This window comes from Microtus ochrogaster (genome assembly GCF_000317375.1).
Source record: "Microtus ochrogaster isolate Prairie Vole_2 chromosome 14 unlocalized genomic scaffold, MicOch1.0 chr14_random_1, whole genome shotgun sequence".
In the NCBI taxonomy this organism is placed as follows: domain Eukaryota; kingdom Metazoa; phylum Chordata; class Mammalia; order Rodentia; family Cricetidae; genus Microtus; species Microtus ochrogaster.
The window spans coordinates 6,120,650-6,131,309 of NW_004949096.1; the positions used below are offsets into that span (position 1 = coordinate 6,120,650).

Below are 10,660 nucleotides of genomic sequence, written 5' to 3' on the forward strand. Positions count from 1 at the left end.
GGATCTCTGAGAGTTCGAGGCCAGCCTGGTCTACAAGAGCTAGTTCCGGGACAGAGAAACCCTGTCTCGAAAAACCAAAAAAAAAAAAAGAAAAAGAAAAAGAAAGAAAAGAAAAGAAAAGAAAGAAAGCCCCGGAGAGCACTGAGGGCTCCACTGGCAGTGCTCCCCATGTGGTGAGTTACACAGCAGACACCACCAGGCTGTGAGCAATCCTGACTGATACAGCCGTCAGTGCAAGTGTACACAGGGGCTCCAGCTGGTGTCTTGTCCTGTTTGTCTGGGCATCATCCCTCAGAGCTGCAGTCGTTGATGCAGTGGTCAGAACGAGAGAAGACAGAAAGGAGGAAGGGGCAGACCTGGCTCTTTAGCTCCACCAGCCTGTGAAGCCGGTGTCGTGCTTGTCGTGTTGTGGTTTCTCAGTACAGGGTTTCTCTGTATAACAGGCTGGCCTCATAGTCACAGAGATCTGCCTGCCTGCCTTCCTGCCTCAGCCTCCTGAGTGCTGGGGTTAAAGGCGTGCGCCACCCCCTTCTATTCAGAGAGACTTGTCTGAGGTCGTGAAGCTAGCGCTGAGCAATGCTGTGATCTGGATTGAGTTCTGTGGGTTCCAAAGTTCATTCTCCATCCTGAATTTCACTGTCGGGCTGCTCTTCCTTAAGGTAATTCCAAAAGTGCCCTTGCAAGTGTCAGAGTGATGAACACAGCCCTGTTTTCCACAGACTCCCTGGACTTTGTCACCCAGTGGCTGGAGGAGGCCTCAAATGACCTTCTGACTCAGAAGTACAAACATGCCCTGCCGGCTGGGGGAGGGGCTGCTGGCTCAGGGGATGCTCCGGTGCTGACCCCTGTTTCTGTCCAGAATTATGCCTACCTGAAGCTGCTGAAATGGGACCACTTCCGGAGACCTTTCCCCGAGGTAGGTACTGCTAGCACTTAACCATTCAGACTTTGTCTCACACAGCGCAGCTTTTCTGAAAGAATCATGGTATTCTAATATAAGCCACAGACCAAAACGTCTTCTTTTCATTTGGAATTGTAATAACGTCTTTATGAATGTTTCCGTGTGCAGTGGGTTTCATTGTGACGTTCTCGTATGTATTACTGCACTTTGCTCACATTCATCTCTAGTACCATCTCTTTCTCTCCTGCTTGCCCCCTTTCTTTCCCTGTAATCCCCCTGCTGTGTATATTTGTATCTGTGTACATTCTGCACACGAGAAAACTTGCAGTATGGTCTCTTCCCCTTCCCCCTTTATTCTCTCGTTTCCCTCACTACCCCCACTTCTCTCTTCATGGCAGGGTCTCTCTCTGTGTACCCTTAGCTGTCCTGGAACTTGCTCTGTAAACCAGCCTGGCCTTGAACTCTCAGAAATCTGCCTGTCTCTGCCTGCTAGTGCTGAGATCGAAGAGTACGTACCATGCCCAGCTTTCTCTCTCCTTTTAAGTTCCTTCTTCCTTCAACACACACACACACACACACCTCAGTGTAGATCATGCCTATGAGAGAGAAGAGTGGTTACTTCTGAGTCTCTCTCCCCACACACACAGAGGTTCTTACTATGTAGCACTGGGTGGCCTGGAATTCACTGCAGTCCAGTGGTTTTGGACTCACAGAGATTCCCCTGCTGATGCTTCCTGAACGCTGAGATTACAGGTGTGCGTCACATGCCAGGCTGATTTGATTCTTCTTTATAGCTGAATGAAATGTCCTTGTGTATATGAAACACATTTTCATCCCCTCCACTGCTGATGGACATCTAAGCTGGCTCCATATTTGGTTGTTGTGAGTGATGCTACAGTGACCGTGGATCTAATCCCCCCCTTAGTTTATAGAGCTCAGTGGCTTCTGGTGTATTTCAGGCTCAGGCAATCAGCATACTTTTCTCCTCCTTCCAGTTTTGCTTTGGTCTCTGTACTTGTCTGCTCTGATAGTTCCTATAAATGCAGTGTTCAGCTTGGGCCTTTTGTGTCTGGCTTCTCTGGGGAACATAATGGAGACACTTGATGGCATGGACCAGTACTTAATCATTTTATTTTTTCATTGTATCAAGAATTGCTTGTTTTTACATTTGTTTGTGCTGTTGTGGGTGGTGTGTGGTCAAAGAACAGCTTTCAGAATTGTTCTCTTCTTCCACCATTGCCTTGTGGGCTCAAACTTAGTGACTTTACCTGCTGAGCCATCCTGAAGGCCCCACTGTGTTTTTATACCACGTTTACCATTTCTTTCTTTCTCTGATAGCTAGCCCTAGAGCAAACTCTATAGACCAGGCTGGCCTTGAACTCACAGAGGTCTGTCTGCCTCTGCCTCCCAAGTGCTGGGTGGGATTAAAGGTGTGCGCCACTACACCTGGCTCACCATTTTTTTTTTTTTTACCATTTCTGAGTATACAGTTGAGTGGCAATTAAAAGCACACACCATTGTGCAAACATTCTCATTGCAGAATGTTTCCATCCCCACAGACGATGAGACTACCCATCAGTCAATGTGTGGGTTTGAATGAAAATGACCCCCATAGGTTCATATGTTTTATGAACTGTTTGGAAAGGATTAGAAGGTATAGCTTTGTTTGAGGAGGTATGTCACAGGGAAGTGAGCTTTGAGGTTGCTTTTTTTTTTTATTTTAAGATTTATTATTTCATAATTATGTGTGCCTGTGTCTGTGTGGGTTTATGCATGTGAGTGCAATACCCACAGAGGTAAGAAGAGAGCATTCCATCCCCTGGAGCTAGAGTTATAGGCGGTTGTGAGCCACCATGTGGGTGATGGGAATCAAACCCAAGTTAAAAGCAGCCAATTCTCTTAACCACTGAGTGCAGTATTTTGCGCAGTGACTAACTTTTGCCACAAAGAAAGCAAACTCCGTATGGAGATTCTTCAGTGCCCATCATCTCCGAAGTAGATCGGTGCTACCAATAGCAGACGTGTCTCACTGTCATGAAAAGCCTTATATTATTAAAACATATTACATATCTTAAATGCCATATTCTGTAGATCTCTGAAGTGTTTGAAGACCACTTGTCTAGCTAAAATATATGTGTTTGACCTTAAAAACATATCTAACATGACAACAAGTTTGATTATTATTGGTGACTAACTACTAACCTGCATTTTTTATTATCTTAAATAATTTGTAGTAGTAACTTTCAATGTCTAGGAAATGTTACATTACATTGTTAAATGAGCTCCTTAGGTATAATACCTTACACAACAGTAGAAATATAGCTGGGTGGTGGTAACCTTTAATCCCAGCACTCAGGAGGCAGAGGCAGATGGATCTTTGTGAGTTCGAGGCCAGCCCAGTCTCTAGGAGCTATACCAGGACAGGCTCCAAAGTGACAGAGAAATTCTGTCTTGAAAAACAAACAAACAAACAAACCAAAAAAAAAAAAAGGTAGAAATGTTTGTTTAGTATTTTCTAACAAAAATGACCTTAAATTTGTATCAGTATACCAAAATATCTTAAACAAGAGTAGAAACATAAATACAAAACATATAACAAAAAATAACCTTAGATTTGTATTAATATACAAAATTTCATACTACAGTAAAAAAATATTTAAGACTAGTAGTTGCTTTTTTCGTTTAAAAGTAGATTCAGTAATCCGCCCTTTTATCCTGTCAGTTCTGCATTCCTCCTTTTTCTTTTCAGAATGAAATCCCTGAATCTAATCTCTTTTCTTCAGTTTTTTTTCTGATCATGACCAATAACAATTTGTACCAACCCCCTTAAAATGATGAACATCCATAACCAACAGAATGGCCAAAAACCCCAACCCATCTCTTGGGAATGTGGGCATCATGGTTTTTAGAGTGCTGCCTACTGTCTAGGGGTTCTGGAATCTTTGGGGGACCCTGAGTGTATTTGATTGGCCGATATCTGTGCAAATCTGAATATAATCTACACTGTTACCCTGCTTTTTAAAATGTCTTAGAGCCGCTTTATATACAGCCTTAGTGTTTTTAAAGGCTAGCTGTTTATTAACTGTCCTGCTTCTGTGTCTCCAATTAACCTATTAGATGTCTGTGTTAGTCTGGAGACAAAGTTTTGAAATAATTTAATTGGTCCTTGTCTTGTATTAGACAGTTTCTCAGCCTGGTTGTTAGAAGATGGAAGATGTTGCCATGTTAAAGTCTGTTGGTCTGCCCTGTGTGAGGTCCTCACCTGCAAGCATTTCAGACGGAACAGAAACTTGTTGGGCCTGTCTCTCAGCTGCGGCCTGACACTGTTCTGCAAATTTGGTTTTTTACAATAGATAGGGTTTTTCTGACAGGCAAGCTTTGGCTATCTGCATTTAATCCCCTGGGGGCAGAGCTTTTATTGCTCTATTTTTAAAATAGCATCTGAGTGAATGGAGCCATTGGATCGCACTGAGCACAAGCAGTTTTTAATTTTTTGGGTAACTTAAATGATATGGGAGTATGTATCCTAAGCAGATTTTTTTGAGCTTCTCTTTGCTCTATTACAGGAAATAATTGAAATCCTTGCATTTCTCACCCTCTATTAGCAGCTTCTCTGACACAAGCTTGTAAAGGAGAGTTCTTTTTTAATGTTGGGCATCTGCCTCACCTTTGGAGCTCTTTGTACCATAGGCCGATCTAAACCAGCTGTGACAGTAGGAAGAGAATTACTCTTCTGGTAAGAGTCGTGAATCTGCAGAGTTTTTAGTCTCCACGACTGAGGTTACCACCTCTTTTAAGCCTTTTAGCTCCTTTTGGATTTTATCATCATGTCCCTGTCTCTCAGCATTGCTGGCTATTAACAAGAGAGGTGAAGACTCCTCTTTATAGTTCTCTCAGTCATTAGGCTCTGACTGATTGTAACCATTCAGTTTCATAAATTCATCTAGCAACTCCGCCAGTGGCGTGGAGGGTATTGTCTCCCTTCTAACTGGCTCAGAGGGAAGTATTTCCTGCTGTTTGGGATTTAAGTCCAACCTTTTCTGTATTAGCATCCAGAAACAAAGCATATCTGCAGAGACGCTGTCTGGTCCATAACTATAATAACGTTGTTGAATCTTTATCCCGACTTCTTCCCATGTCGCAGCATCTAAAGTCCTGTGCTCGGGAAACCGAGGGCATAGCTGCTCTGTAAATTTAAAAATTTTTGTATCTGATGCTGCTGTACTCGGGCTCCCTTGCCCTTTAATATCTCTCCAGTCATTGTAGAACATTTGATTCTTCTTCCTTGTCCCACAGTTATATTTATTATGTACACATTTTTACTTCAGACTTTTATTTCCTGCTTCTCTCTCTTTTAAAATTTTACTACTTATTTTTTAATATTTATTTATTATGTATACAATATTCTGTCTGTGTGTATGCCTGCAGGCCAGAAGAGGGCACCAGACCTCATTACAGATGGTTGTGAGCCACCATGTGGTTGCTGGGAATTGAACTCAGGACCTCTGGAAGAGCAGGCAATGCTCTTAACCTCTGAGCCATCCCTCCAGCCCCCGACTACTTATTTTTGAACACTCGTTAGTCAGCGATCCACCTGTGGTGTAATTTTCTTGTTCTCTGGTTTCCTCATGCTCTCCCCCATACGTCTGGTCACTCTCCCATGTTTTTCAGTGGTCACCTATCAGCCCCATGTTGGGCACCATTATGTCAGGGACTAGCCCAGACATAAATTATCTCTCATACCAGAGTGGAGGAAATAAATGAAGACACAATTTACACAACAGTATCGGGAGGGAGTTTTAGTGATCATTTAAATTTTGAAATCACCTGTGTTTATTTTCCAAGCAGCTTTTATATCAAGGTAAACTAAGGAGAGGTAACACAAACTTGCTTAGCATTGTTTCCTAGGTAGCAGGGGATGACTGAGGTCACGTCTGTACCTACTTTGTCGTGTCTATGCCTATTGTCAGGTAGACTGAAAACATCTCTTTCCCAGGCAGCCTCCTAATTTACAATAGAAGGAGCATGTCAGTATCGCTCTGTGCGCACACACTGCGTTTCCTTCTCAGACAAGCGCTGTGACTGTTTCCACTCTGGCTGCTGTGCACTCTGCTTCTTTCCGCACTGCATCTTGTGCACACTGTGGCTTCGGCTCTCTGGGCCGGACCCAGGGCCTTTCTGAGTGCTTGTAGCTGCCGCAGTCATGCCAGGGGGTGAGTGAGGAGGGAGTCTCCGTTTTTCTGGCATAACTAATCTGCTGTGTAGCTTCCTTGGTCTTCTTTGAAGCCCCTGTTCCTATTTCTAGCTTTAGCTCCTGCAGCTTCTATAAATCTTTCCTTTCAGAAGCTGTAAACTTTCCTCTTGCTTCTGGTTGCCCTGCGGTACATGAGAGGCCCTCAAGGTGCTGCTGGCTTGTTGGAAAGCAAGGCTCTGGGAGCAGCAGGAAAGCTTCTGGTGGTTTTCCCTGGGACTGCTTCTGTTCTTGGCATTTAGTCATGGAGAGCTTTTGCATCCTTAAGTCAGGTCCTGCCAAAGTCAAGTGGTATCACCGTCACAGTCACGTTAGCAGTGAGACAGAAAGAGGCCGCTGGAAAGTCTGTTATAGCAAAGCTGTTCATGATGGAGGCCTTGCGGTCTTCAGAGATAGTTTATCTTCTAAGAAGTTTGGGCTCTGACTCCATTTTGTTTTGTTTTTGTTTTCAACACTGCAGCCTAGGCTAGCCCCAAATTCTAGTTGGTCCTCCTGACTCAGCCTTCCCAATGCCAGGGTTACAAGCATAGCCCACTCCATTTGGTTTTACCCTAAATTGCTAATATCTTGGATTTAGCTTCTTACAGCAAAGCAGGTTTCTAAAGCTTGCTTGATTAGCCTGTAAAACTCAGATCTAAGGCAGGTGTGGGTGGTGCACATTTTTAATCCCAGGCTTTGGAGGCTGAGGCAGGTGGATCTCTCTGTGTCCAGGGCCAGCCTGGTCTACAAAGTAAGCTCCAGGACAGCCAGAGCTACATGGTGAGACCCTGTCTCCATACCCCCCTAATCCTCCAAAAGAAAAGAAAACAATCAAAAACCTCTTAACTGAATCAATCAGCATCCACTTAGCCTTCCTGCTGCTCTTCTCTCAGCCCTCACTGTCTCCAGTGGCTGGGATCTGGGCTCTTTAACTGTGGTGTCTCTGGCAGGAAAAGACTGTTCTTTAATGCGAGAGGCAGTCCACCTTCAGGGGCGGTGTGTGGCCCTCAGCTCTGCTCACTGTCATTTTTTATTGTTTTCTTTATCTCCCTAACTGAGGTGCTTGTTGTTATTGTTTGTCTGTGGTCCTGAGACAGGGTCTCTTTCGCATCCCAGGCTGCCCTTCGACTCAGCAATTCTCCTGACTCAGCCTTCTGAGTGTGTTTGTGGGGACGGAGGGTGGTGGAGTTCAGAGGCGGAGCCACCATGCCCAGCTTGCCCAGTGAGAATCTCCTTTGTGCTGTGTGTACTAAGGCTCTGCTTCAAGGAACTCCTCCCTTTTATCGGCACAGGGGACTTCCTGGTTTGTGGGGACAAAGATAGGGTCACAGGATTTGGATGTTTCCCTTTCAAATCTGGGACCATCGGTCCGGACACGTGGGACGGTATTGGCCACTCCAGCTCCATCTCACCCTTCCCTTCCTACCACTGTCCCTTCTACTGAAATTGTTGCTCTCAGCCACGCCCCTGCCGGTCGGGTTTCTTCTTTCAAGGAGTTGTACAAAGAGAACCCCATTTTTGCATGGCCTCAGAGAGTAAAGGAAGCTTACCTGAGGTCACACTACTGTGAAAGAGTAGTCAGGATTTGTCTCCAGGCCTGCCTGAGCTGATGCTTAGAGCTCTGCCATCCCCGAAAGGAATGCCGGGTGAAAGGGCACCACAGAGCAGGCGGAGGTGTGGCGCCACTGCCGTCTGCTGGCCAGCCTGAGTCTCTGCTCAGCAGTGACGTGTGTGTTCATTGCAGACCCTTTTGATGGACCAATCTCGTTTCCAAGAGCTCCAACTGCAGCTGGAGCAGCTGGTCGTCCTGGGAGCGGTGCTGCTCGTCACATTCAGCACCGCTGCCCCTGGAATCTCTGGCCACGCTGACTTTGCTGAGAAACTCAAGATGACGGTGAAGATTCTGCTAATGGACATGCATCTGCCGTAAGTGGCTGGGACCCTACAGTGGATGGAATTGTAGTGCACCATGGGAGTTTCCCAGTGCAAGGCCTTGAGGAGCTTAGAAAAGGTTTTGCCTACCTGCAGTTCAGTCATGGCTGTCATGCCCCAAGTTTCAGGGAGCGGTAGATTTAACAAGACTCTTAGGGATTGTGGTTCTAGATGTCTGTGCTCAGGACCCACAGTGAGCAATTCAATTTCCGAATCCTGTACACTCTCACACACGGAATTGAGTAGCTGTCTCCCAAGGTGGAGCTTACCCTGTGTTAACCTCTTTCTTTCTAACCTATGCCTCGGCCCCAGGACAGCCAGTTGGTCCAGTGTGGCTCTTGGGAGAGAAAGATCACAGAAGAAACAAACTTTACCCTCCAGGGCACACCCTGCCCTTTGCACACACCTCCTAGGAGTCTTGTGCCCGCCATGAGAATGTGTCATTTGATCATGTCTCAAACTTCACATTGTAAAATCTCTAGGAGGTGCTCCCTGAACATAGCCAGACGTGACTCCCATGATTCACAGCACAGTCGTAGCTTTGAATACTTCCAGAAAGCCCTGGGTTTGAGAAGGTCTCATGCAGAGACTCTAAGAGGCACCCCAGCCCTGACCTCCTTGGCTCTGAGTCAGGGTTCTACTGCTGTGAAGAGACACGACTCTTACAAAGAAAAACATTTAGTTGGGGCTGGCTTACAGTTCAGAGGTTCTGTCCCCTGTCATCATGGGAGGTGTGGGGTAGCATGGTAGCGTGTAAGCAGACGTGGTGCTGGAGAAAGAGCCGAGTTCTACATCTAGATCCACAGGCAGCAGGAAGAGAGGAGCTACTGGTTTTGTTTTTGTTCTTTGTTGTATTTTTTTTTTTTTTTTTTTTTTTTCAAGGCAGGGTTTCTCTTTAGCTTTGGTGCCTGGAGTGGAACTAGTTCTTGTAACCCAGGCTGGCCTCGAACTCACAGAGATCTGCCTGCCTCTGCCTCCCGAGTGCTGGGATTGAAGTTATGAGCCACACTGGCTCATCCTTACAAAAGGAAGGATTGTACTACTGAGTTTGTACAGTGTGTAGGTGTGGTCAGTGCCACGTGGGCCATATTCAGACGTCGTGACAGGTGGTTGACTCAGCCAAGGCCACTGCTGATCTGAAGTCTAAGCTGATGCTGTCCCCAGGTCCAGCCTTTGCTGTCCCCTCCATTTCCTGCCAGAGCACTGGCTGCTCGGGCTGTATGGAGCAGCAGCAGCAGCAGCGAGTCCTGGGCCTGCTCCCTACTTCCAGAAGTCCAGAGACTGCTGCTCTGCAACCGCAGACAGCTGAGAGCCTGCAGCTGGGAAGAGAACACCCCCAGGGGCAGCAGCAGGAGCCTGTCCTGTCTCACAGCTCCTCCAAGGAGACAAGGATGTTTGTTTTTCTCTTCTGGATTGTTTAGACATTCTAAAAATGTCTAATGTCAGCTGGTCATGGTGGCAAATACTGTGATCCTGGCACCTAAAAGGTAAAACAAGAGGACCAGGAATTCATGGCTAGCCTTGGCTACCTGTGAGCCTGTCTCAAAAACCAAACCAAAGCAGGTGCAGAGGGTTGGAGATATACAGTTGGCAAAGTGCTTACCATCATTGAGGTTTTGGGCTTGATCTCCACGTGGGAAAAGGAAACCAAGATGCAAAGGAGGACTCAATGAAAGGGTTTATCCTACTCTTGTCCCATAGCTACCGAATTTCTGGTTTCTGTGTGTTCCTCTGAGGTGTTGGAAGATATAAGTCTGTCCCAAGCTTACTTTGTCACATTGGCATGAGCAACACCCTATGCTCTGAGGCCTGGGGATGTAGCTCTGTCGGTGAGCGCACGTCTAACATGTATGTGTGTAACATGCGCGTAGCCCTCATCCCCAGTGCTATAAAACCTGGTGTGGTAGCTCACAGCTGTAATCCCGGCACTTGGGGAGTAGAGGCAGGAACATCCAAAGTTCAAGGTTATCCTCGGGTATATAGTAAGTTTTAGACGAACTGAGCTACATGAGGTCCTGTCAACAGACAGACAAACAAAACCCACCGTGGTATGATTAGCCAGGGATGCACAGTCTAGGAGGTGAAGGCGCAGGGAAGAAAGCCACGAGTCCCCACAAAACTCGGTGCTGTCCCTCTTGCCAGGACGGGGCAAGTGACTAGCACTTTGTATCATGGGGCTTTGTTTTCCTGGCTCCCTTTCCCTCCTCTGTTCTAGTTCCTTCCATCTGGAGGATGCTCTGACGTCCATTGGGGAGAAGGTGTGTCTGGAGGTGAGAAGCTGCCTCTCCCTGTGTGGACCCTCCCCATTCTCCACCAATGAGGAGACTGTGCTCAAGGGCCAGGTTCAGGCCCTGGCCAGCCCTGACGACCCCATTCGCAGGATCGTGGGTACGTTTGGGGGACAGTCACTCGGAGGGTGTCTTAGTTCCTTTCTATTAATGTGATGAATACCATGACCAAAAGCCTCTTGGGGAAGAAGAGGATTTAGTTCATCTTAGAATTGTCAGGTCCCACTCCATCACTGAGGGAAGGCAGGACAGAAACTCGGGGCAGGGACTTAGAGGCAGGACCTAAAGCAAGAGCCATGGAGGAATGCT

The 10,660-nt window shown here is 46.5% G+C and overlaps 1 protein-coding gene across 4 annotated transcripts in view; it reads left to right on the forward strand.

Annotated features, from left to right (window-relative positions):
* The window catches only part of Tcp11l1 (t-complex 11 like 1), a 42,532-nt gene that overhangs the window by 25,527 nt on the left and 6,345 nt on the right, over positions 1 to 10,660 (forward strand). For 2 of the 4 annotated variants that reach the window (XM_026787746.1, XM_026787745.1), the window contains 3 exons: positions 720 to 916; positions 7,876 to 8,057; positions 10,279 to 10,522. In XM_026787746.1, the coding sequence (XP_026643547.1) occupies positions 720 to 916; positions 7,876 to 8,057; positions 10,279 to 10,507 (608 nt within the window). In that variant the 3' untranslated portion in view covers positions 10,508 to 10,522. Of the gene's footprint in view, positions 1 to 719; positions 917 to 7,875; positions 8,058 to 10,278; positions 10,523 to 10,660 lie in introns of those variants that run through there. The other 2 variants (XM_005364066.2, XM_013352735.2) reach the window with 2 other exon arrangements.